At 37.2% G+C, this 27,358-nt stretch overlaps 2 protein-coding genes across 3 annotated transcripts; one reads left to right on the top strand and one right to left on the bottom strand.

Annotated features, from left to right (window-relative positions):
- On the top strand, positions 1 to 11,262 carry LOC306882967 (WD40 repeat-containing protein SMU1). Its single transcript, XM_079437997.1, has 12 exons — positions 1 to 117; positions 637 to 847; positions 969 to 1,121; positions 5,411 to 5,521; positions 5,651 to 5,779; positions 5,865 to 5,984; positions 6,086 to 6,202; positions 8,289 to 8,416; positions 8,495 to 8,621; positions 8,712 to 8,879; positions 8,980 to 9,132; positions 9,770 to 11,262. The coding sequence occupies exons 1-12, from the start codon at positions 92 to 94 to the stop codon at positions 9,866 to 9,868; spliced, it is 1,542 nt and encodes a 513-aa protein (XP_079294123.1). The 5' UTR covers positions 1 to 91; the 3' UTR covers positions 9,869 to 11,262.
- On the bottom strand, positions 10,523 to 27,358 carry LOC306882965 (elongator complex protein 1-like). 2 transcript variants are annotated; one of them, XM_079437993.1, is made up of 37 exons: positions 27,268 to 27,358; positions 26,516 to 26,695; positions 26,233 to 26,385; positions 26,030 to 26,111; positions 25,440 to 25,520; positions 25,234 to 25,319; positions 24,975 to 25,074; positions 24,655 to 24,745; positions 24,433 to 24,556; positions 24,246 to 24,339; positions 22,437 to 22,667; positions 22,081 to 22,251; positions 21,934 to 22,009; positions 21,013 to 21,168; positions 20,706 to 20,812; positions 20,444 to 20,547; positions 20,297 to 20,350; positions 20,086 to 20,191; positions 18,903 to 19,018; positions 18,737 to 18,810; positions 18,480 to 18,558; positions 18,263 to 18,342; positions 18,013 to 18,150; positions 17,766 to 17,851; positions 17,538 to 17,686; positions 15,540 to 15,663; positions 15,330 to 15,427; positions 14,989 to 15,190; positions 14,845 to 14,906; positions 14,701 to 14,763; positions 12,483 to 12,543; positions 12,277 to 12,390; positions 11,930 to 12,041; positions 11,703 to 11,830; positions 11,256 to 11,407; positions 10,749 to 10,824; positions 10,523 to 10,671 (listed from the first exon to the last, which is right to left on the bottom strand). In XM_079437993.1, exons 2-37 carry the CDS (start codon positions 26,663 to 26,665, stop codon positions 10,610 to 10,612), a joined length of 3,942 nt encoding a protein of 1,313 aa, XP_079294119.1. In that variant the 5' UTR covers positions 26,666 to 26,695; positions 27,268 to 27,358; the 3' UTR covers positions 10,523 to 10,609. The 2 variants fall into 2 exon arrangements, with proteins under 2 accessions (XP_079294119.1, XP_079294120.1); XM_079437994.1 differs by having other exon boundaries at positions 24,655 to 24,758; positions 27,268 to 27,352.

Raw genomic sequence — 27,358 nt, 5'->3', positions numbered from 1 at the left:
ATTCGGAGCTGTAGAAGAAGACACGTGTGTTGTTCCGGTCGCGGTGTGTCTTGAGCTTCTCACTGAACATCAGTATTATCATTTTTCAATAATGTCTATTGAAATAGAATCAGCAGAGTAAGTTAATTAAATTGTGTGTTTCCAAACATCATATGCATGCATAACTGTGTAATTTAAACGAGTACGTACATTTTACAGGTTGTTTTTATTGCTGTTTATGTCTGTGGAATGTAGCTAACTGTGTTAGCATTATCAGCAGCTTGTTTTGCACACAGCTTAGATACTAAATAGTTTTAATCTTTTATATTTTTTCTATTTGAAGTATTGAAGCTCAGCCTGGTTAGTGTTTTGCCTGGTTTTAGTAGCAAAGGCAGGATTCCTCCATCTGTTTTCATTTAATTATAAACATGTTTTTAGAAGAACAATGTTGTGCATTGTGGATGTCGTATGTGTGCTTTATCACAATACAAGATTTCAAGACATTGCTGTTTTATTTATTCGTTTTCACACACCAATTTGTAAGCATTGCTTATAACTATAGACACTATATTATTTCATTCAACTCTCGTAATGTATTTGTTCTCCTCAGTATTTTAATTTAGTACCACAATGTCTTCTTTCGTCATGTTTTTCCAGCGTTATTCGTCTGATCATGCAGTACCTGAAGGAAAACAGCTTGCAGCGGACTTTAGCAACGCTCCAGGAGGAGACGACAGTGTCTCTCAACACAGTGGACAGTATTGAGAGTTTTGTGGCAGATATCAACAGCGGTCACTGGGACACTGTGCTTCAGGCTATACAGTCCCTCAAACTCCCTGACAAGACCCTCATTGACCTTTACGAACAGGTGAGAGACAGATCAAATCAGGATTTTTATAAGTCTCTTGTCATGGTGTGGCTCATTGTGAATACAGATTGAGCTGTGAATAACTAGACACATCATAAGTGGTTTTGTGGTATTTTTGCAGGTGGTTCTTGAGCTGATTGAGCTCCGAGAGCTGGGAGCGGCCAGATCTTTGTTGAGGCAAACTGACCCCATGATCATGCTGAAACAAACCCAACCTGAGCGATACATCCACCTGGAGAATCTTCTAGCACGCTCTTACTTTGACCCCAGAGAGGTGAGGCATCAAACAGTGCACTTCACAAAAACCTAGCAATTTCTTTTTACACATTTACAGGTACATCTCAAAAAATTTGAATATCGTGAAAAAGTAAATTTTTTCTTGTAACTTATTTCAAAAAGTGAAACTTTCATATATTTTAGATTCATTACATGTAACGTAAAACATTTCAAAAGTTTTTTTGTTTTAATTTTGATGATTAGAGTTTACAGCTAATGAAAGTCAAAAATCTGACTCAAAATATTAGAATATTTACATTTGAGTTTCAATTAATGACCATCTCTACAGTATAAATTCCGGGTATCTCTTGTTCTTTGAAACACAATAATGGGGAAGACTGCTGACTTGGCACTGATCCAGAAGACGAACATTGACACCCTCCACAAAGAGGGTAAGTCACAGAGGGTCATTACTGAAAGATGTGGATGTTTACAGAGTGCTGTATCAAAGCATATTAAAGGTCCCACGACATGCTGTTTTTTTGGATGCTTTTATATAGGCCTAAGTGGTCCCTAGTACTGTAGTCTCATTCCCGAAATTCAGCCTTGGTGCAGAATTTCAGCCACTACGAGCCAGTCCCACAATGAGCTTTCCTAAGGACGAGCCATTTCTGTGTCTGTAGCTTTAAATGCTAATGATGAGGAGAGAGGCGGGGCAAGGTGGAGGGTGGGTGTGTGTCCTGCAGCTTGCGGCCACTGTACCATGCGCTAATATTGACAGTGGATGTATCGCAATGGCTCGTAGACACGCAGTCCTTCAAGCTTTTCAGTTTGACCCAGAATCCGATCCGGATGGAGAAGCACCGGATGAAGAAGTTGCAACTCAGCGTCTACAGCAGGACGTCTCCGAATGGTTAGTTTAAAATATTGTGTCTGGATACGGTCAGTGTTTCCCACACATAGACTTTACTTGGGCGGACCGCAAAAATACGCGTCTCACACACACGAGAGCGACTTTAGAACAATATTTAGTAACTTTCAGACCCTTTTGGCTGCTTTTTTTCCCATAACGGGTATATACTAACAAACCTAGCGACTTTTTTTTTTTTTTTTAACCTATCATTCATTTGGAAGATGTCTACAGTACTGTCCCGTGAGCGCGAGGTCTCTCTCCCGGTGCAGTGTCGCCTCTCTCGGCGTCTGTTCTGAGCAGCGAGCGGTAGAGAAGCAACGCTTTCAGTTTGCCTTAAAGCAGAAGACTCATCAATAAATCATTTACAAAACAGCGTTTACAAGCACTTGTCGCTTACTGACTGTTTGGACTTTTAACACATTTACATTTATGCATTTAGCAGACGCTTTTATCCAAAGCGACTTACATTGCATTCAAGTTACAGTTTTTACATTTTATCAGCTCTTGCTTTCCCTGGGAATCAAACCCATGATCTTGGCATTGCTAGCGCCATGCTCTACTATTTGAGCTACAGGAAAGCCATATTTTAAATATGAACATAATTTGTCTGTTAATATGCGCAGTTTATTACTCAGACACAAAACAGTGCTTTGCTCGTTTGCAAGCCATGATGTCTCTCGCTCGCCTTGCACGGTCGTAGCTCATTTTCTCATGGGCGGGCAAAGCAGAGAAAGGGGAGGTAACCTTTCCCCGTATGACGACATAAGGGGAAGATTCCAGATCGGGCCATCTGAGCTTTCATTTTCTCAAAGGCGAAGCAGGATACCCAGGGCTCGGTTTACACCTATTGCCATTTCTAGCCACTGGGGGACCATAGTCAGACTAACGGAACTCACATTAATGTTAAAAAACCTCATAAAGTGAAATTTTCATGCCCTTTAAAAGCAAAGTTTACTGGAAGGAAGAATTTGTGTAGGAAAAGGTGCACAAGCAACAGGGATGACCGCAAGCTTGAGAATACTGTGAAGCAAAGCTGATTCAACCACTTGGGAGAGCTTCACAAGGAGTGGACTGAAGCTGGAGTCAGTGCATCAAGAGTCACCACGCTCAGACGTCTTCAGGAAAAGGGCTACCAAGCCACTTCTGAACCAGAAACAACATCAGAAGCGTCTTACCTGGGCTGTGGAGAAAAAGAACTGGACTGTTGCTCAGTGGTCCAAATCCTCTTTTCAGATGAAAGTAAATTTTGCATTTCATTTGGAAATCAAGGTCCCAGAGTCTGCAGGAAGAATGGAGAAGCACAGAATCCATGTTGCTTGAAGTCCAGTGTGAAGTTTCCACAGTCAGTGATGATTTGGGCTGCCATGTCATCTGCTGGTGTTGGTCCACTGTGTTTTCTGAAGTCTACAGTCGACACAGCCATCTACCAGGAAATTTTAGAGCACTTCATGCTTCCTTCTTCTGACAAGCTTTATGGAGATGCTGATTTCATTTTCCAGCAGGACTTGGCACCTGCCCACACTGCCAAAGGTACCAAAAGCTGGTTCAATGACCATGGTGTTACTGTGCTTGATTGGCCAGCAAACTCACCTGATCTTAACCCCATAGAGAATCTCCTCTTCAGCTGGTGAAATTCATGTTCAATCGGATTTAAATCTGGAGATTGACTTGGGCAATCTAAGACTTTCCGTTTCTTTGCCCTTATAAATTCCATGACTGACCTGGCAGGGTGTTTTGGGTCATTGTCCTGATGCAATATGAAGCACTTCCCAATGAATCTGGTGGCATTTTCTTGAATATTGGTAGGCAAGATGGTTTTGTACCGTTCCAAATTCATTCTGCTACTATAATCATACATTAAGTCATCATTAAAATTGAGAGGGCCTGTTCCAGAGACAGCCATGCATGCCCATGCCATGACACCACCTCCACCATGCTTTACAGATGAGGCTGTATGCTTGGGATCGTTGCAGTTCCCTTTTTTTCTCCACATTTTTGCTTTATCACTTAGATAAAGGTTCATCTTTGTCTCATCAGTCCATAAACAGTTCCAAAACTCTTCTGGCTCACCTTTGTGCTTTTTTGCAAACTCTAATCTTGCCTTTCTAATTTTGGTGCTGGTCAGAGGTTTGCATCTTGCTGTGTAGCATCTGTAATTCTGTGTCAAAGTCTCCTGAGGACAGTAAATTGTCAGAGCATCACCCCAGCTTTCTGGAAGTTGTTGGTGGTTTTACAGACACGTCTTTTAGGGTTCATTTTCACAGCTTTTATGATTTGTCTGTCATCAACTACTGTTGTTTTCTCAGCCGATCAGGTCGTTGTTGGTTGCTGGTGGTTTCCAAACTCTTGATTTCCCTTTGTTTTGCTAGAGCTCTAACTGACTTCCTCTTTTCTTTTAGCATCCAAATTGCTTGCTTTTCTCTCAAAGTCAGCTCCCTCGTCTTCATCCTGGTTTGTGTGTGTCATCATCGAATGCAAGATTCAGAATGCAGAAGTAATGGATATAACTGATACGACACATTCCCTGCTTTTAATATCGACGAATTAATGCAACAGGACACAGCTGATCACTTAGAAAGACCTGTGAGGCAACTGTTCCTATACTTATGCTCACATCAGATAGAGGGATGAAACTCTAAAAGTGCTGAACTTCTTAGCTGGTAAAACATCTATGTGTTGAATCGCCCAATAATAAAATGTGACATTCTGTAGTTTTGTCTCATATTCATGATATTTGTAAATGTCTTGACTCCAACAGCCAACAGAGCAATTTTGTCTTTACTGTTCCAATACTTTTGGAGGGCACTGTATATGGGTTTCACTTTTTGAAATGAGTGACAAAAAATATTGACCGTTTTCACAATATTCTATTTTTTTTTAGATATATCTGTAAATATATTGCATATGAAATAGAAATACATTTATCTAATAGTTCATGCAGTGTTTCCTAAAAGGTTTTGTGAGACTATATCTAGGGGGGTTCAGGGACATGCTCTACTTTTATTTTTTATTTTCTTTGTACAGTTTAAAGTTAAATGCATCAACCTGGTGCACTTAGAAAGCAAAATTAAGAGCACCATCCCATTTTTTTCCACAGAATAAAAATTCAAACAGGTTTGGAATGACGTGAAGTAATTTTTATTTTGGCATATTACAAATCTAGTAAAATCCAGTTGCAGAATTTTGTTTCAATAAGATCACATTATTTTGATTTTAGTTTGAGTGCCAAAATAATGGTGCAAAACACCACATTAGAGATCTTTTATGTTATAAGTATAAAGATATTTTCGGTGCATTAAGAAACTGTGGCACGACAGATTAAATAGGCAGGCAATTAATGGGAAACATTGGTTTATGTATATCTACTTGGATTTTCACAAACAGTTTCATTTCCATTGTGGTTGAATTCTGAGCTGATATATATCTATTTTTAGGCCTATCCTGATGGCAGCAGTAAGGAGAAGCGTAGAGCAGCTATAGCTCAGGCTCTTGCTGGTGAGGTCAGTGTGGTACCACCGTCTCGCCTGATGGCTCTGCTTGGACAGGTGAGTTAAACTACCCTTGCAACAGGACGTTAGTGCAGTAATGCATTAGACATTGTACACTGGTCTCAGAATTACACTGGAGGAATAGTTCACATTACTGTAGTTGATGGTCTGTCTCTGTCTCTAAAGTCTCTGAAGTGGCAGCAGCATCAAGGTCTTCTGCCTCCCGGTATGACCATTGATTTGTTCAGAGGTAAAGCAGCTGTGAAAGACGTCGAGGAGGAGCGATTCCCCACTCAGCTGGCCAGACACATCAAGGTACTGGAACAAGCATCTGCCCTCCACAGGAGCATGAGATACAGTGGAGATTTGTTAGTCACCTCAGTGGGTTTTTTCATTGTAGTTTGGTCAGAAGTCTCACGTCGAGTGCTCGCGCTTCTCTCCTGATGGCCAGTATCTGGTTACTGGATCTGTGGATGGATTTATTGAAGTATGGAACTTCACTACTGGAAAAATCAGAAAGGTCTGTGAATCTGTATTGTGATTTATGCATCTACATTTGTAGTTTAAATATCATTTATGTACGTTTATTCATGGATTTCACGTCTCGTGTGTTTTGGACAGGATCTGAAGTATCAAGCTCAGGATAACTTCATGATGATGGATGATGCAGTGCTGTGCATGTCTTTCAGTCGGGACACAGAGATGATGGCCACAGGAGCCCAGGATGGCAAGATTAAGGTCTCATATACACTAAATTAAAATTGGACAAATGATTAAAACCTTCAGTGCTCATTGATAATTAGTTTAACACAGAGATACCCCTGAAGCCTTTTAATTTGGCCTAGCATGCCATATCATCATATCTTAATTTCTGATTATTAATTATAAATTTGTATTAAAATGTAGAGAATCTAAGCGATCAGATATAAACATTAAATGATAAACGTCTGTTTACATAATGTGTTTACTGTGTAAATTTAATATGCATATATAAATACATATACATTTATATATTTTAAATATGTATTTTTTATTTGTATGTAATTTATATTATATAAAAATATTTAGCATATACATATATATTTTTTCTTAAATACATGCATGTGTATATATACATAATAAAGATGCACAGTACACATACTCTATATAGACATATATAGAAGTAAACTTTTATTTTGGATGCGATTTAATTGTCATTTATTATGTTATATTAATAATAGCTAGGGCTGCCCCCTAATAGTCAACTAACTACTCAGTCCACCAGAAGAGGCTTGGTCAACCAAAATTCTATTAGTCGTTTAGTCGCAGGAAAAAATAAAATAAAAATCCACATTGGCGATGTCATGCAGATCGTTAATGGCTGGTCAATGTGGTAATATAGTACATAGCGCAGAACATCCAAAGCTCGCCTATCATTCATCGACCTCAAATATGACTTATCATCTGAAATATGTAAGTAGCAGCAACTTTACATGGCTGCTCAATCTGATGTTAATCTAGAAATATGTGCGCTGTTCAAGTGTTTGTGCGGAGTGTGGAAGCTAAACAGTCAAGTAACTATTATTTTTATGGCGCTTTTAATAGTGCAAATTGTGTCAAAGCAGCTTTACATCAGCTTGATATAAAGCTGGGTGGCTTTACAGTATTTAGACGGGGAAATAGTTTGTCGAAATAGTGTCATTCTCCTCTGGCCAGACAAAATCAGCAGTTTAAATCTAGGCTAAAGCAGAGTCAGATTGTGCAAAGGACTCATTTGCACAAGTGAGAACAGTAGCGCTCACTGCAGGACAGATGAAGGCGTCGGTGCGCTCACTTGCTCTTAAACTACTCATTTTTGTACCATAGATAAGAGTAATACATCTTTCGAATGTGTAAAGACTAAAAACATTGTGCTTTTGTAAAATAATGGAAGCAAACAGGATGCTTTTTTTTTTTTTTTTTTTTTTTTTTTTTTTTTGCTGTCTCGGTTCTCTGTGAACTTGAGCGTGAAACTACGTGTATATTTGCCTTATAGACATGAAAAATATATCTATACAGAGTGAAATGTCTACTTTCAAATAAACCAATTCAAATGGAAGACAAATATTCTCAGATTATGTAATCCAAATGAAACATTCATACAGGCGCATCACTACTGCGGAGATGACGAGTCTGTCGCCGACTTCATCTCTTAAACTGAGAACACAGAAAGGACTAGTTTATCAGTGAATTATTAAATTGTTAATGTAGCCTCCTTACTGACACATTCATAATCATTACTTCTGCGGTGCGCTGTGACAAGCTTTATGCGTGCGCTTAAGCTCTTAAAATACGTATGCAATTAAAGGGCCATTATTATGATTTAAATGGTTTATTAATAAATGTGCGATTAGTCGACTAATGCTTCAAATGAACGACTGCTTGTCGACCAGAAAAATCTTTAGTCGAGGGCAGCCCTAATAATAATGAATTATTATTCTAATTTTTATATTATTTTAAGTTTTTATTAATATTTCTAATTCAATTTTTTTTATGTTTTCTGTTGTCCATATATTGAATTTTTTTTCTTTACCGTTTTTATTTGTTTTAGTTAAACTAAAAATGAGAGAATTTATATTTTATTTTGTTTAAAAATGACGTTTAACATGACCTATTAAATATATTTAAAAAAAAACATTATGTAATAAAAATAAAAAAGATGCAAACACGATTCTGTTTGAATGGTAGATCAGAGGGTTACTGCGTTAACATTTTCTGCATAAAATATGCTATTTTATTTTTGCAGTAGGAAGGCTGATTTATTGGTTATTTGTTAATGCTGGATTGGTTGTCTTTTTTTTTTTAGGTGTGGAAGATACAGAGCGGTCAGTGTCTGCGGCGATATGAGCGTGCTCACAGCAAAGGTGTCACCTGTATCAGCTTCAGTAAAGACAGCAGTCAGATTCTCTCTGCATCATTCGATCAGACCATTAGGTGAGCATCTCTTTACACTGTCCTCAGCATCCACAAAAACCACAGCACATTTCACTTATGTTTGATTTTTCCCAACAGGATTCATGGATTAAAATCAGGCAAGTCTTTGAAGGAGTTCAGAGGTCATTCTTCGTTTGTGAATGATGCCACACTTACTCCTGATGGTCATCACATCATTAGTGCCTCATCTGATGGAACTGTGAAGGTATAGATGTTAATGCATTATCTCAACTATCTCAAGTAAAGGCTCATAAAATGTAACTTGTGTTTTGGTTTTTCATCATCTTTCGCCCAGGTCTGGAACATGAAGACCACAGAATGCACCAGCACATTCAAATCTTTGGGCACGTCTGCGGGAACCGACATCACTGTTAACAATGTGATCCTGCTTCCTAAAAACCCTGAGCATTTTGTCGTGTGCAACCGATCCAACACTGTTGTCATTATGAACATGCAGGGCCAGGTGAGAAGGTCAAGTGTGTTGTTCATGAAAAAGGAGATGAGAATATTGAAATGATTTGGGTGATTGATTATGAATCTCCTTATGGTTATTCCTGTTGCAGATTGTGAGGAGTTTCAGCTCTGGTAAGAGAGAGGGCGGTGATTTTGTATGCTGTTCTCTGTCTCCACGTGGCGAGTGGATCTACTGTGTCGGCGAGGACTTTGTGCTTTACTGTTTCAGCACAGTCACAGGCAAACTAGAGAGAACCCTGACCGTAAGCCCTCTCTCCATCCTTCTCTCCCCTCATTTACCGTTTTTTACTAACTCGACATGTTTTTTCATTTTTAATTGAAATCATTTTTTTGTACAAATGTTTGTATTTTTACACAAAAGCTTAATATAGCTTTATTATATATTTTCATCATGAATTTTTTACCATGATTTGTGGAAAAAAAGTCATTGTGAAACAATAGCAATTGTAAAATAATACTGCCAGGCAAAAAACATGAATCGTTAGATGAAATTAAAAGACTATTTAAGGATCACAGTGCAGTCTCAAACTCTAATTTTAAATCTTTACCAATCTTTGACATTGTCCTTCAAACCTGTAGGTTTTACCCATTTGTCAAGTTCTTAATCATTTAAAATATAATACAGTTTAGTATGATCACTTATTTTATATATTTTAGTAAGTACAGGTCAGAATAAGTGTTTAATTTTTACATAAATATTTGTTACGCTGAATGATAAAACACTATTTAAACTATATTTTCACAAAAGTTTGAAACATTACAGTAGACAAACTTTTTACTTGCATTTATTATGGCTTATGTAAAATTGAGTTTGATGTGGTCATTAAAACGGGATGTAAAAACTATCATTTATATATTTGTGTATGTTTTTTTCCACAGGTTCATGAGAAGGATGTCATTGGTATTGCCCACCACCCACACCAGAATTTGATCGCCACATACAGTGAGGATGGGCTTCTCAAACTCTGGAAGCCTTAACCACACGGATGTGATGTAACATGGGGATTTGGATTGGTTGGGGCGGGAAGAACAACACAATTAGAATATGTTGCCTACTTTTTAACCCTTTTTTGTACATATCTGTTTTTTTAAGTGCAGTGGATAAGATTTTCCAAAAATTTTCATGGAGTTAAATTTGGCAAATGGAAGCATCTTTAATTGTAACCAGTTTTGTTCTTTTGATCCAACAGTAGATCATTTTTTCTTGTCATTCTCTTCCTTTGTCTCATAATTAAAGCATTTGAACACAAGTTTCTTGCACATTGAAAAGCTAGCGGTATTAATTAAAATAAAACATGGATTTCTTTAATCAATCAGTCACACCTGACATTAAAATTCATAATCATAAAAATGTTCACGTTGAAACAGCATAAAGAGTATTTTAATATACTATACATGAAGGCCAGTAATAATTGAATGACAGGCCCCTAAACTGCAAATTATGGGAGTAATCTGCAAATATTAATTGGATAAGTTAAAAAAACTGATCAAATTTATTTTAACGCAACATGGGTTAGTTTGGATTATGGGTCTTAACATGAAACTACCATAAACGTAGAGTCATACACTTTGCTCTGAAACTAAGACTAAATATGATTGTGAACTTCAGCTATGAAAAAAAACCTCAGAAGACAAAGTATTTTATGATTTTTAATTTCCCATAAAATACATTTTATTTGCATAAAATTACCCCCCCAAAAAAGCTTGGACACGTGCAAACTATTTGAGAATGCTGAGTTTCCACTTGACCGCGATCCTCATCTTCGGAGAAGTCAGGGCTTCTGTGAGGAGTGAACAGGGTCATTGTAAATTCAAAACGAATCCCATGAATGAAAACCGCTTCACTGAGAGTACTCACCTTGCTGAGTTACAGCGGGTCTCTGCTGCTGAAATGATGCCATAATGCTATTGGCTGTTGAGTTTGGACCTGTGAGCTGAGGAGAGAAGAAATAAGCATAATTTACCGTCTTAGAATTCATATCATTTTTATTTGTTTTTTTTCAACTGGAAAGAGGTAAGCCAGTAGTAACATTTAATTGTAAGCTAAATAAAAAAAGCACCAAGCATTAAATTAGAGTAAAAAATGGGCTTTGGGAAATAAAACAAAAAAAGTACATTTGACTCGTTATTTTTTCCAGAGTAAAAAAGGCAAACAAGCATATAAACCTAAATTACAAGAAACCTTGACCAACATGGTAAATATATTTGAAAATGAAACTAATAATAATACAAGTGTATTAACACTTTTAAAAAATCTGAACATCAGTTTGATTATTCAAGTATATTCAACTATTGAATATAGAACTAAAAACAAAACAACCCTAAATGTGCTGAAAGAGTCAATGGGAGCCTGTGTGTGACTCACTGGAGTTTGGCCCTGCTGCAGGTTGTCAGTCCAGATCTCTGGAAGAGCTGTCTCCATGAGCTGGAGCAGCTCACCGTAGTCTCTCTGCAGGCTGCTGGCCGCACCGTCAAACTGGAAGAGCACCAGAGCCTTCAGCAGGCTACGAACTTCCTCTGCAGGGTCAGACAAGAACCATCATCAGTGTGAATCTCATGTTTTACATACAGCTACATAAGGAAACTGATCAGATACATGTCAATTCTGTAAAGCTTCTGTAAAGTACTATGGAGTCCAAACTTAGCACTAAAATACACATTTGTTGATGTCTTATTCACTTGAAATCAAGAACTTGAAATAGGTCCATGTTTATTCATAAAATATCCATTTTACAATTGCAATTTATATGTATATATTCAGATTTATATTAGTATTGTATGTTTTTGTGTTTCTGTTGTGTCCTCAGCTCACCTCTCATCTTATCAACAATGGTGATGATTTGAGAAAGTGCGTTTAGGAGGGCAATGTCCTCGAATGGGCTTCCTTCCTTCAGACTGTGTTTCTTTCCCTCTGCTTTCCTACGATTCTTAGATGACCTCCTGCAGATCAGTTAGCAAACTTCAACCTCGACATTTGAGCTGCAAGACACTAAAATAATGAAGTGTTTGTATATTTGAGTTAGCAGTGATATCACTCACGATGAAATGCGAGAGTTGCTGCGGGAGTATTTTGAGCCAAGATGGCTGCCGGTCAAGACACTGCTGGCCTCCGAGTAGAGCTCAGCATCCGCACAGTCAGGGCCATCCTCATCTGAAACACCAAGAGACTGTCAGTGAGCAACAGGAAATAGTTTCAAACCAAATGTGTTCTAATGAACATTTTCATGTGATTCAGTAAAACAATCAAAATAAATGTACACTTCAAATCTCTATTTTAAAAATATATTCTGTGAGATAAAACATGCAATATTTTTTCTAAAGGTTACACCCAGTGTCTTCAGAAAAGCTAATAATATAAATGGATCTGAGTTATATTTCCTGTTTACCAAATAACTCCAGTCTGGCCTTGGCTTTGAGTTCTCGGACCACAGCAAGGCGGTTTTTGTGACGGATGAACAAAGCCTTCTGGGACTCCAGGAAAGACGTCTGATTTCTGTGAGCTACAGGCAACCAATTATACAGTTAAGAAACAGCACAAAATAAATACAACATTAACAGGTCAATGACAAAAATAAAAAAAATGATGGTTTACCATCTAGAAGAGCAGACTTCAGATCAGTCTCAATGATATCCTGTCTGTTGTACAAATAAATCTGAAATAAGAAATAAAAGAAACTAAACTTTTTATACAGCTATTGACCAAACAAATAAACAAAAATATATATAAAATTTCCAATACAGTTCTAAAGAAGGTGAATAATTTTTTTAAGTTTCTTACGCTCACCAAGGTTTAATTTGCTTGATAAAAATACAGCAAAAACAGAAATAGTGAAATATTACTACAACTTAAAATAAAAGTTTTCTTTTATAATATATTTTAAAATGTAATTTATTCCTGTGATGCAAAGCTGAATTATCAGTGTTGAAAGCCATTATATTGCATAAATATTTTTGGAAGCTGTGATAAATGTTTTCCAGGATTCTTTGATGAATAGAAATATTTAAAAGAACAGCATTTACTTGAAATAAAAAAAACTTTTATAATATTATAAATGTCTTTATATCCTCTTTTGGTCAAATTAATGCTAATACATGCACGCACACACATACACACATACATATATATACACACACACATATACGCACTGAACAAAATTATAAACGCAACACTTTTGTTTTTGCCCCCATTTTTCATGAGCTGAACTCAAAGATCTAAGACTTTTTCTATGTATACAAAAGGCCCATTTCTCTCAAATATTGTTCACAAATCTGTCTAAATCTGTGTTAGTGAGCACTTCTCCTTTGCCGAGATAATCCATCCATCTCACAGGTGTGGCATATCAAGATGCTGATTAGACAGCATGATTATTGCACAGGTGTGCCTTAGGCTGGCCACAACAAAAGGCCACTGTAAAATGTGCAGTTTTATCACACAGCACAATGCCACAGATGCCGCAAGCTTTGAGGGAGTGTGCAATTGGCATGCTGACTGCAGGAATGTCCACCAGAGCTGTTGCCCGTGAATTGAATGTTCATTTCTCTACCATAAGCCGTCTCCAAAGGCGTTTCAGAGAATTTGGCAGCACATCCAACCGGCCTCACAACCACAGACCACGTGTAACCACACCAGCCCAGGACCTTCACCTCCAAGATTGTCTGAGACCAGCCACAGCTGCTACAACAATCGGTTTGCATAACCAAAGAATTTCTGCACAAAACTGTCAGAAACGTCTCAGGGAAGCTCATCTGTATGCTCGTTGTCCTCATCGGGGTCTCGACCTGACTGCAGTTCGTCATCGTAACCAACTTGAGTGGGCAAATGCTCACATTCAATGGCATCTGGCACTTTGGAGAGGTGTTATCTTCACGGGTGAATCCCGGTTTTCACTGTACAGGGCAGATGGCAGACAGCGTGTATGGCGTTGTGTGGGTGAGCGGTTTGCTGATGTCATGGTGGTGGTGGGGTTATGGTATGGGCAGGCGTATGTTATGGACAACGAACAGGACAACGAAGGTGCATTTTATTGATGGCATTTTGAATGCACAGAGATACCGTGGCGAGATCCTGAGGCCCATTGTTGTGCCATTCATCCACGACCATCACCTCGTGTTGCAGCATGAGAATGCACGGCCTCATGTTGCAAGGATCTGTACACAACTCCTGGAAGCTGAAAACATCCCAGTTCTTGCATGGCCAGCATACTCAACGGACATGTCACCCATTGAGCACGTTTGGGATGCTCTGGATCGGCGTATACGACAGCGTGTTCCAGTTCCTGCCAATATCCAGCAACTTCGCACAGCCATTGAAGAGGAGTGCACCAACATTCCACAGACCACAATCAACAACCTGATTAGATGTGTTGCACTGCGTGAGGCAAATGTTGGTCACACCAGATACTGACTGGTTTTCGGACCCCCCCCAATACAGTAAAACTACACATTTTAGAGTGGCCTTTTGTTGTGGCTAGCCTAAGGCACACCTGTGCAATAATCATGCTGTCTAATCAGCATCTTGATATGCCACACCTGTGAGGTGGATGGATTATCTCGGCAAAGGAGAAGTGCTCACTAACACAGATTTAGACAGATTTGTGAACAATATTCGAGTGAAATAGGCCTTTTGTGTACATAGAAAAAGTCTTAGATCTTTGAGTTCAGCTCATGAAAAATTGAGGCAAAAACAGAAGTGTTGCGTATATGTATATATATACATAGAAAATCTCCCTTTTCTGTCAAATAATAATAAAACATTAAAAACTGCTAATAGTAACTGGTAACGGAGGCAAGAAATGAAAGAACAGGCTCACCAATCTGAGCGCTTCTTCCCATGCAGCTCCCTGTATCAGAGCAGAGATGGCCTCCTCACAATCCTGACAAGACACAGACATGAGCACATGACACAGCAGACAACAGTCTTGGAGACAATGATGACTATGAAACATAGAGTGTACCTTAGCATAATGCTCCAAACACAGGGCAGCTTCCGTGTGCCTCCTGGCCTCCAGAAGTTTCTCTGAAAACATCAGACATACAACATGGCTTACGAATATTTATAATCTCAGTAGGAAACATGCATACATGACAGAGATCTCCACCTGCCAGGTCTCGGGCGAGTAGTGCCAGCTGTTCAGGTGGTAATGGGATGTGTGTGGCCACAGCGAGGGCATTTCTCCAGCTTGTACAGCTGACGAAGGCCTGCAGGGCACGGGCATTCTCTCCACATCGCCACAGCAACAGTCCCGCCTGCTCTGCCTGCTGCTGCTCCACTAGATGCTGTGCATAGGCCACGCTCAGGGTCTGATAACATCACAGGGGTCAAGATCACGTCATCTCTGCTACAGTTAAAACTTTACCACGCAAGCTAAATATTTAAGTCAGTTCTGCTGTGGCCTTATAGGTAGGAGGTATAGGTAGGAGTTTATAAAATAAAACTTGCCTTGTATTGCTCACTGTTTGAAGAATAGAGCTCAAGAGCATCACTGTACAGTCTCTGATCCTTCACCAAGTTTAACAACTCTGCGAAATGTTCTTCACCTGAAAAACATGAGGCAGAACAGGAACAGGAGAAGCAAACAGAGATACAGATGGTGTAAAAACAGAGGAATTTGCTGTTGGATTGCTCATGGATGTCCAACAAGACCCTTACCACACTTGCTGAGATGATGTAAGGCCTTCCTGTATCTCTTGAGGTGTTTATCGATGGTGTAGCGCTGGTAGTTCGGCTCCAGGGTTTTCAGCATGTTCAGAAATGGCAGGTACTCTTTAGGGTCCTTCATGTTTGAGGTAAAAAAAATTAAAAATAAAACTATAAACCACTGCAAAACAGACGTGTGCTAAAACTAGATCAATCTCATTATCAGAAAAGCTGTCTACATGGGAAATGCCTGTTGTTGTGTTACAATGCAACGTCTGTCAACTAATGGCCAATTTCTATTTTCAATGTGTTGTACATTCCTTTTATAATATAAAATAATGCAACTGTAATATAAAATATATTATAGTAATACAAATGTGAAATGGCTGCTTATATGTGAACAAGAATTTTATTCATTACGTATTCATTTCGTTTTATAATATAATATTTTTAATATAATACAAGAGAACAAATATAATATGTGCAATGCTGCAGTTGATGAAATGAAATGACAAATGAAATTTTATTTATTATGTGTTTCTTGAATTGTGTTTGTTAATTTCATACAAGTTCTGTTTGTAAAACAATGAATATAATATAATATAATAAATACAAATGTGAAATGGCTGCACTTATAAAATTGTGAATTTTATTTGTGTTTACTGAATTGTGTTTGTTAATTTCATACAAGTTTTGTATGCAAAATGATTAATATAATATAACACAATATAATATAATACATGTGAAATGGCTGCTTATATGTGAACAAGATTTGAATTTATAATATGTGACCCTGGACCACAAAACCAGTCTTAAGTGTCAATTTTTCGAAATTGAGATTTCTACATCATCTGAAAGCTGAATAAATAAGCTTTCCATTGATGCACGGTTTGCTAGGACAGGACAATATTTGGCCGAGATACAACTATTTGAAAATCTTGAATCTGAGGGTGCAAAAAAATCCAAATATTGAGAAAATTGCCTTTAAAGTTGTCCAAAAGAAGTTCTTAACAATGCATATTACTAATCAAAAATAAAGTTTTGATATATTTACGGTAAGAAATGTACAAAATATCTTCATGGAACATGATCTCTACTTAATAACCTAATGATTTTTGGCATAAAAGAAAAATGGATCATTTTGACCCATACAATGTATTTTTGGCTATTGCTACAAAAATACCCCAGCGACTTAAACCTGGTTTTGTGGTCCAGGGTCACATATAATGTTTTAATATAATACAATAAAACAAATATGTGCAATGGCTGCTTATACGTGAAATTTTATTATGTTTACTGAATTGCATTTGTTAATTTCATACAAATTTTGTTTTGTAAAACAATGAATATAATAATAATAATATATGTGAAATTCTGAATTTTCTTTACTGAATTTTATTAGTTATATTAACAACATGATATAATTTCACATATAATTATGTAAACTTTTAAATTAAATTATGTATTTACTGAATTGTACTTGTTCATCTTGTAATATAAAATAATATTATACAGAAATAAAAATATTAGCAATGGCAGCTCATGTGTGAAAAGATTCATTTAATCATTTTTAAGAATTAATATAATATAATTAGTGCTGTCAAACGATTAATCACGATTAATTGCATCCAAAATAAAAGCATTTGGTTCCATAATATATCTGTGTGTACTGTGTATATTTATTATGTACATATAAATACAAACACATGCATTTAAGAAAAATATGTTATGTTTATATATTAAGTATATTAATAAATATTATAAATTATAATATACATATATGCCTGTAAATACATGTTAATATTTTCAAAATATATACATGCATGTTTGTGTATTTATATATACATAATAAATATACACAGTACACACATTATGCAAACAAAAACTTTTATTTAGGATGCGATTAATCGTTTGACAGCACTAAATATAATATAATATAATATAATATAATATATAATGTTATAAAAACTAACAGTTAAGATGCATCAGAGTTGGAATCTTCTGACTGACCTTCTGAGATTTTTCAGCCACCATGAGCACTAGGTCAAAATCGTAGGTGCCGAGGGAGTGTTCATATAGCTCATTCACATTGACGAGGAAGAGAAGATACTTTAGGGCTTCCTCTGCACTCACACTGCTGCTGCCACTGGGTGGGTTCACTAACCATACAAGCACATAGATGTAACAGACACATAATCAAACTTATTTTTTATTGGGCTTGAGTGAATCGAGGCTCACCTCGTAACTCGTGGACCTTCTGTAGAGCGATTTCTAGTTCTGGTGTAGTTTTTCTCACGTGTGATGTCAGAATACATAAACAATACCTGTGTATAGATAAAAGCATCTCATAGGAGGAAGATCAGGGCTTGATGTACATCGTGTGTGAAATGTAATCTTATCTCATTTGGAGAGGGAAGTAGAAGGGCTATATTGTACTTCCTGCAATTTATGAAACATAAGAAACGTTTATAACCGAGGAACTGACTTTTGTGGGTTGAGAGTCTCCATTGTTGACTGTAAAGCATCACAGATGATGTCCACCTTCTTTCCTCCTTTACCTGAGGCACAACTGGAGGCTGAGCGTGAAGGACATGGGTACATTGTTGTAGTGGTGTCTTCATCTCTAAAAATGAGAAAAAAAAAAAATTAAATTGAAAGACAAATGAAAGCAAAAAAAGCATCAAGAGATTTAATTTTTTAATAATTTAATCAATGCCTTTGCGTTAAAGTTTTACTTGAGTTCAGTGAGGAACAGGTTGATGTAGTTGATGGAGTCAATCTGTTTCAGGAACATCTCAATGTTGGCAAGAAACACCTGTGAGAGGAATCATGGGATGGGGTTAGATGGGTGTAGTGTTATTATTATCTGAAAGAAAATGCAATCCATGGTGTAGAAGAATGTGTTTAGAGGTTATTGTAAAAAGGAAATGACAACAGAGTGAGGTCACTCACAGTTGGATTGTGGTCATAAATGAGGTTGAGGTTCATCCTCAGCTTCCTCATGCAGTCAAAAGCATCTTTAAATCGGAGACTGAAACAAACAACTCAGCAAAATTATTCAAATCAAATCATTTAATTTACCAGATATTATTATTTTTTTATTTTTAAGTAAACAATGCAATACAAAATATTTTGGGGAAAAAAGGGCTTTAGTCGGTATTCTCTTTGTATATGTAGCATTGTCTGAAGTTTTTCTAAATGTAAAATACCTATCAAGCCACTTTCTGAGCTGAGCAAGTACAAGAGCTCGATGATGGATGGTTTCCAGATTCCCTCGTGGCATCTGAAAACAAAACAAATACATTTTTCATTCAAATACATAACCAAAAAATACACAATCATATGAGCATGCGAGAAGAACCATGTTCAGTTGACCTGCAGGATGAGTCTGGTGTCCTGGGGAACCACAGAAACGATGCGAGAGCCTCGTTCTACCTTTCGTACAGTCTCATCATTCTGATTAGCATCTGAGCTGAGAGCTGACTGCAGACCTACACAGGACACCAATATAGATATAGAAATATTTAAATATATTTCTATATTTATGGAATATATGCTGTATTTATATTGTATTATAATACACTACTGTTGAAAGGTTTGGGATTGGTATGATTTTTTTTTTTGATAGGTCTCGTTTATTTTATAAAAAAAATACAGTAAAACAGTAATATTGTGAATTATTATTACAGATTAAACACCTGTTATCTATTTTAATATTTAAAAAAGTAATTTATTAATTTTCAGCATAGTCTTTCAGCACAGTAGCTATGTTTCCATCCAAAGTTACGAATTAAACGTAAAATTGGAATATCGCATAAACATTTGTGAATAAAGCACCGTTTCCATCCAGTGAGTTGAAGAGAACAACACTGTCACTTCTTGATTAACTTGCGCTAAATATCACACAGAAAAAAACTATTTTCTGCAGCAGGAGAAGGCACTCAATATAATAATTTGCATATAAAATAAATTACGAGCCTCAGAGCACGCAGATGAAACGCGGTCATGTTCTCTTATTTTCGGAGCCTGCTGTTCGTGAACGCAGTTCTGGAGTTAATTATAACAAAGCATTTTGACGAGACTTTTCTCAAGCATTTTAGAATGAAAAAAAAACTAGCATTTCAGATGCTGTGCATTGTGATCAGTTCGTTTGTTGGTCCAATTGTGCTGTCCCATTGCAAAGTCACGTCTTTTTAGATGTGCATTAAGGAATTTATTTAGTAAAAGTGTTTCCATTATAGTCAAGCACACTAACTTTTTTATGCACATTTTTAGAATTTATGCGCATCTTGGAGCTTCCATCCAGCGTTTTTTTATGCGATATCCCAAGATATGCATTAAAATAGGTGGATGGAAACATAGCTAGTGTCACGTGATCCTTTAGAAATCAATCATTCTAATATGCTGATTTGTTGCTAAAAAACATTTCTTACCATCAAGGTTCAAAGCAGTTTTTTTGCTTTTCTTTGAAACTTTGATGCATTTCTTCAGGATTATTTAATGAATAGAAAGTTTGAATAAACAGCATATATTTGTAACATAATACATTCACATGTACCTTTGATAGAGAGTGTGCTGAGGTTGAGACAGTGGCACATGTGAGAGTGTGTGGTGAGCAGGAGGAAGTCGTCATAAACTACAAACGAGGAGATATTAGAGGCCACCTGCAGAAGAGACACTCCAGTGAGCATACCAGCCAGGATTTCGGCACTAACACACTAAATATAATGTAATTTATATCCTTTTTGTATCATTTTTGACACACCTACCAGTGAGTCACCGATGTAGAGGTGTGATCTCTCTGTGAGGCCTATCAAATGTTCCTATTAAAAGACAAATACGTATGAAGCGTTTATTGCAACTGAAGTGAGCATGATGAAATAAAGGTCAGTAATAGATGGAGACTATATATTCACCTCTCCGCTGAGGGTACATAGTGCCGTCTGAACACAAGGCCGGGGGAAGTTGATGGTATTACCAGTAGAATCCTTCCATTCTGTTAGACTGAGCTCTGAAGAGTCTGTATAGAATATTCTAGCATTAACAGTTGTCTTTATGTGTGATCAAACTATTCATTTTTAAATTGCATTAGGAAGAAAACTAAAAAGGACAAGTGATAAAACAGATACTATGTATTAGCCAAATCCAGTTCCTGTTATAATTAGTGGACTAACTGACCCATGTGAACTTTCCGGATCTGTCCGTCATCAAGTTGCAGGGCCACAGTGCCATTTCTGAGGCTGTGACACAAGCGGATCACAAAACCATCCACTGGAACGTCTGACCTAAGAAATGACCAACAACAAGAATTTAAGAAAAAGAGGAACTGCATAAAGTGCGGAGTTTAAAAAAATGCTAAAGTTTTTTTTAATTCCCAGCCTCTGAACTCATGTCTACGGTCGTTAGATCAGTCTGTCTTTGCGTGAGCTACACTGAATACAAATATGGTCAAGACCGGAGGAGTTAGTTATTTTAGCGTCAGTACCTGATCTGCAGCGTGTCCTTGGGCTCCTGGCTGTCTGATGGGGTGAGTTTCAGCAGGCGGGTCAAGCATCTTCCATGAGCCACAGCCAAAAACAAATCGTCACTCAACCACAGCAGCAAGCGCAGTGTAAGAGGTTCCTCCTGATCCATGGCGACCCTGAGAGACAACATCAGCATCAGAATATATGCTACATGTAATAATTACACAGTGCCGATCTGAATAGATACGCTAGCCCGAATAAGAAAATTAGCAAAAAAATCCAAAAACAGTGGAAAGGACAGTGGAAAACAGTGGATGTGTCAAAAAAAAAAAAAAAGACTGCTGAATGTAATATCTTTTTTGTAGGAGTTTGAGATCAGTAAGATTTTTTAAACAAATAAAATACTTTTATACAGCAAATAATGCATTCATCTGATCAACAGTCCCATTTAAAATGTTACAAAAAAATCACAAAAATATAAAGCTGCACAACTATTTTCAACACTGATAATAATAAATATTTCTTGAGCAGCAAATCAGCATATTAGAATGATTTCTGAAGGATCATGTGACAATGAAGACTAGAGTAATGATACTAAAAATTCAGCTTTGCCATTAGAATACATTTAAAAAAATAAATAAATAAATAAATAATAAAAAAAAATATATATATATATTAATACAGAAAACAATTATTTAATAATTAGCGTAAATTAATTATTTTAAATTGGTAATAATTGTTTACATTTTTATGTAAATGAATGCAGCTTTGGTGAGCACAAGACTTTCAAAAACATTAAAAGAATTTACCGACCCCAAACTTTTACAGCTACACTACCATTCAAAAACATTATTTAGTGACACATTCTTATTAAATAAGGATTGGAGAAACATGAACAAATGTAAAACACAATCAACAGTCAAACTCAAAATCATCTGTACCTGTATGTCTTTCTTAAGACTAATGGTGCCGAGATGACTTTAAACCCAGGTACACCTCCATTTTCAGCTCCACCACCTGAATATAGGAAATGTAAGTGAGGAATCCTAAACAACATAATGTTTGATTTGACAAGTTACGTGACTCACCTTGACCATATACATAAATAAGTCCATCGGCTGTGAATGCAGCAAGCTCATTGGTCCTCTGGGCTTGAGAATGGAAGGTGACCAGGTTCACAGGAACAGGAAGTTGAAGCTCAAAAGCACACATAGGTGGAGGGATCACACACTGACGGAATGTTGTCACCAGGATTTTATCTGCAAAACACATTAGTTAAACACACTGAAATCATTCAGACTTTTAATTGTTGGACTGTCATCAAATATCTTATTTAATCTACAAATGATGTAAAACTAGATCTGAAAAACAGCGTGTTGTCTACAATTTATTAAAGTAGAGAGATTAATAAATTATTCATAAGTTAGACGATGGCCACGCCTACCTCCATCTATTACAGCCACATTGCCGTTATCATGGCAATCTGTGCCATGACTGCGCTCTGTGCTCCAGCCCCAGTCATAGGTGTAGCTGCCCCATCCTCGAGTCAGGAGGTGGAGACGCAAGGGCTTCTCCGGATCCCAACACACACACGCCGGAGCCCTAAGGGGCTCATTGCCAAAATGTAAGCTCTGCTTTAGATACCAGTGATAATTCCCGACTGTCCACAGCTGAACTGTGAAAGAAAAAGGTCAGATGTTTAAAACAAAGCATCATGGCTGTCTTAGTTCCTGCATTTTCAAATGTTAAATCATCACATTTTATTTTGACTGAACCACAGGATGCCCTTAATGCTTTTGTTGATAAGCATTTATTTCAAGCTCTTCTGTTGATAAGTGCACTTCATGACAAAAATGGGAAGATGGTTGGCGCATGCTGGATTCAAATGCACAATAAAGCAAACCAAAATTAGAGTGAATGCAAAGATGCCGTTTGTGTGGAGCCATATTTATTTGTGTGGAGCATTTATTTATACAATTCATTTGCAGCCTTTGTGATTTGATAATCACGCTAAGCCTTGTCAACTCAACCAGAGGTCCCCGACTCAAATTTCAGATTTTGTTAAGATTTTTTCTGTAGAAAGACAAACATATATAGAGATAAAAGCCAAAATATTAAATTATATATATTGAGTAATCCACTATTTTGTAGAGGGGGGTCAAAATGACAATTTTCACCTGAGATTTGGAACCAAATTAGAGGGATGTAAAAATTGCTTTAGAAAGATGACAGCATCATTATTTTACTTTTACAAAGAGATTGGTAGATCTATTAGTAAAATATATTGATGTTAGCCATTTTTGTTTCATTATATGCTAAAGGTGACAGCTCGAGAATGGCAAAAAACACTTCTTGTGGGATTTTTTTTTGGCCTCAATTTTGCATGCCTGTAATTCAAGAAGTATTAAATATATCTTAAAATCCTCCTCCACGTCTACTTCTATCATCGCTTGGATTACAGCGCCTTCTTTTTGACTGTAACTTTTTCCAATGAGGGGGCGGAACATTTGGCAAATTATGCTATGGCACTTATATTATTGCACTGGTTGGCTTTTAACTGCGAGCAGACAGAGTGTCAATCAATGCATTGGAGAATACGGCGAACATAAATAATGAAACAAAGTTGCTTGTCAGATTTCCCTAACAAGCAACCATATTTTTTAAAATAAGCCCAAAAAACCGCAACCAGGGATTTTTTCATGCAACAAAAAAGAAGCCCAAAGTCGCGTATAATACACGGGCTTGGCAACTGTGAGCTCAGCGTGTCGCGCTACATATTTACATTGTTTTGAATCGTTGCTAAGCGCCGCGAACAGACGCCGAATGGCGTCACCAGTGTGCGTATGCTCACAGAAAATGTGTTTGAATTTTAAAGATGTGGCACAATGCTGCACTTCTTGTCCAGTGTGCGACCAGATTCAGCCATCTCTCCTTACTCTGTCTGTTTGGTAAGTGAAATGTTATGCACTGTAACAGGCAACCATTGGCAATCGTTATTTGTTTTCCTTGCCGTTCTGAATACAGATTTACGCTTCGGGCACACCCCCGATGTCATCATCCATCGCGATGATTCACTGCAGACATCGTCCGATGCCAATTTTGTAGACATTGCCCAACCCTAGTTGATTTGACACAGAATGACTCATATTATGATTTTGGTTTATTTTGATTAATCATGCAGCCCTAAATAAGCAACACTGATCATTCCTGGACCCATCACTGAATATGCAAAGCAGTCTGATCTGCATCTTACTGTATGTGTTGGGATGGTCATTCTCTCCAGGCTTCAAGTCCTCCACCCAAACAGCCAGAACAGTAGAGTCACTGTTCCACAGCAGCTCCTTTACCTGAGAAAAATACACAAATCATCAGCTTTTCATGCACCATGACTTGTATTTCAGATCTTGGAAAATAACATATATAGAGGAGACGAGATCTACCTTGACCTGATCCTTTCCAAAAGGCAGAGTAAAATCTCCATGCAACAGTCCGTTCTTTTCCATAAACACCACACTGTGTTTGTTAGGGTGCCGCTGTGTGGAAGCGATCAGGCTGCCGGAGGGTCTAGAAAAAAAAAAAAAACATTTGTGTCAGTTCACATCAGATCTGTCAGACTCAGCAAAGGTTAAAAACGAAGTTGAAAGACATTCAGAATATCTTACTTCCAGCAGAGAGGCTGTTCCAGACCGTTAACAACCTCGCTGGTGGCCTGCAGAACACATTCTCTGTTCCAGATTCGAACCTTTCGAGCACCTGAAACAAAAAGCTGCTATATTTTACATTCACATTAATGCATCTGGCAGACACTTTTATGCAAAGTAACTTTCAAGATACACATTTTATCAGTTCATGCATTCTTTGGCAACCAAACACAACCTTGGTGTTGTTAGCGCCATTTTCTACTGTTTAAGCTACAGTAATAATGAACAATATTAACTGTCACAACTTTTCATGCAATAATACCAGAAAGTGAGATTCTCACCAGTCTGAGGACAAACAGCGCTGACAGCAAAGAATTGCCCATCACCACGCCAAGTGATTCTTGGCTTCCTGTCGTCCCATGGCAGAGCAGGCTGCACTTCCTGTGAAAGTGTATGAGAACTAGGTGAGAAAAGGCCCATATTCAAACCAGGTTGAAATGCCAATGATCTTCAGATGATCCCCAGGTCAGTATCATACTTCCTAGCAGAAGTGAGTTGATTTGGTAAAGCAGAACGATGCTAAACAGAACAAAAACTTACTGCTGCTTTCCGCTGGGCGGCCTGCTTGCCCTCAGAGCCATGAAACTGAGTCTCCTTCTTCCCCCAACCAACTGTGATGAACTTATCTAATGCACAGAAGAAAAAAAAATGCCAATCAGACACTATATCTGTTCATATGCAGTGAACACAAGTCACCTAAGTGAAAGCATGATATTAAGAGGTGAATGAAGACTTATGAATTATACCTTCGCCAAAGTCATCCTGATTGATCGCAACCTCAGTTATTGGCTCAAAGTCCTTGGTCATCATGATAATGGTCTCCTGACCTGACATGCAACATAAGACACAATGAGAAAGAGTGAAATGCCATTATTATACACTTCTAAACAGATACATGCTGAGTGGCAGGATTATTATAGTTAACTAAGTCATAAAAAAAACAATTCTGTTACTTGAAAAAATATTAACTTAAAGTAAAACATTTTATTTTAGCCAGTAACTTTTAATTTAGCAACATCTCTCTTTTTTATTTAGCTTAACTTAAATGACCTAAAAATAAATAATATAAAATAACAAATATTAAATAAACAAACACAGTATATATATATATATATATATATATATATATATATATATATATATATATATATATATATATATATATATACACACACATAAAACAAATTATAAAACTGACAAAAACACACATAAAAGAACTGAAAAATTAAATTAAAATGAAAATTGAAAATTAATAAATAAAAATGAAATCAAAGTATTAAAAAAAACTACAATAAAATCTCAAGGATATTAAAATAACACTGCTAGTGATATAGACCTGTGGTCAGAGTCACCAACTCTTGATCTGGGCTCCACGTCATGCCAGTTAGACCGCTTTCCACACTGCCAACACATTCTAACTGTGAGAGAGAACTTGATCATGTAAATTAGAAAGTACAACGAGAGCATATATATTTCACAGAATCTTTTAGCAATCATTTTATACAATCATCAAAGCATTAAGAACAAATGAATGATCACCTGACTGGTGTTGAAGTTGTAGAGAATGACATCACCACTGCCAATGGCTACACACACTGACTCCTGATCTGGCAGATCTTGTATCGCCACCACAACCCCACTGCCATCCTCTGGGAGATAGTCCTCTGCCGTCAGTGAAACCTCTTTATGAACCTAGAGAAGCACATTATACAGCAAGATTAATATAGAGCTATTTGGATCTCTCTGGAACAAAATGGGGTTACAACTATCATGAATGACCCTTTCTGGGATTTAAAACTTTTTATTTTTATTCCAAAAATACCTCTTTGGTCCGAGGGTCAAACTCTGTGAGGGCAAGCACAGAGGCCACCAGCACGGTTCCAGTCTCGCTCCTGATGGTGAAACACTGTGGGGATCCCGGGAGAGAAAGATCCACACACCTGAAGCGCTGCAGCAGACTGAGGTTTCTCATTTTGGGTAGATGCTTTCAACAAGACGAGATCTGAAACAGTTTTGCAGTTTTTGTTAGACTGATTTGATTGCAATCACTAAAATAAGACGAGGCAGGTGGGAAAGACATCCTGTCAACTTCAACTGCACGACATGCATCCTGGGATGCTTTTTAAACAACTATGTATCCTGGACATTCATTGGTTGCTTTCCTTGCAAATAAATGTATACGTCAGAAAGTTTAATTATCAGCAATAAATGTAGTCAACTGTGTCCGAATTTGACCAGTGTTTCCATGGTACTGAGTGATTATCATATTGATGTTTCATGGCATTTACACGGTGGTACTAAAAATACCACACACGACATTATCATGGTAGTAAAACATGGTAAGTTTGTATCATGAAATTTTATGTTAATACTAATACAGTTAATACTAATACAGTAACATCAACTGAATGAAATGTGTCTGTTTAAGAGGATCTACCTCCTTATCTAGTAAACAAATGCTTTCAAAATCAGAATAATTCTTATGATTACAAAACTGGCACAAATCAAGACAGCGTATGTCTGAAATATAATCTTTTATATAACGTTAAAGACACAACCATCAGTAATACTTACCTTGTTGTATGTTTGAGGTAAATTATCATTTGCGGCATACACATTCACAACACACGCACGTTGTTGTCAGTGCAGCGTGAACTCTGACGTC

Source organism: Barbus barbus, assembly GCF_936440315.1.
Source record: "Barbus barbus genome assembly, chromosome: 17".
NCBI classification, from domain to species: domain Eukaryota; kingdom Metazoa; phylum Chordata; class Actinopteri; order Cypriniformes; family Cyprinidae; genus Barbus; species Barbus barbus.
This window is presented reverse-complemented; position numbering and strand designations above follow the sequence as displayed.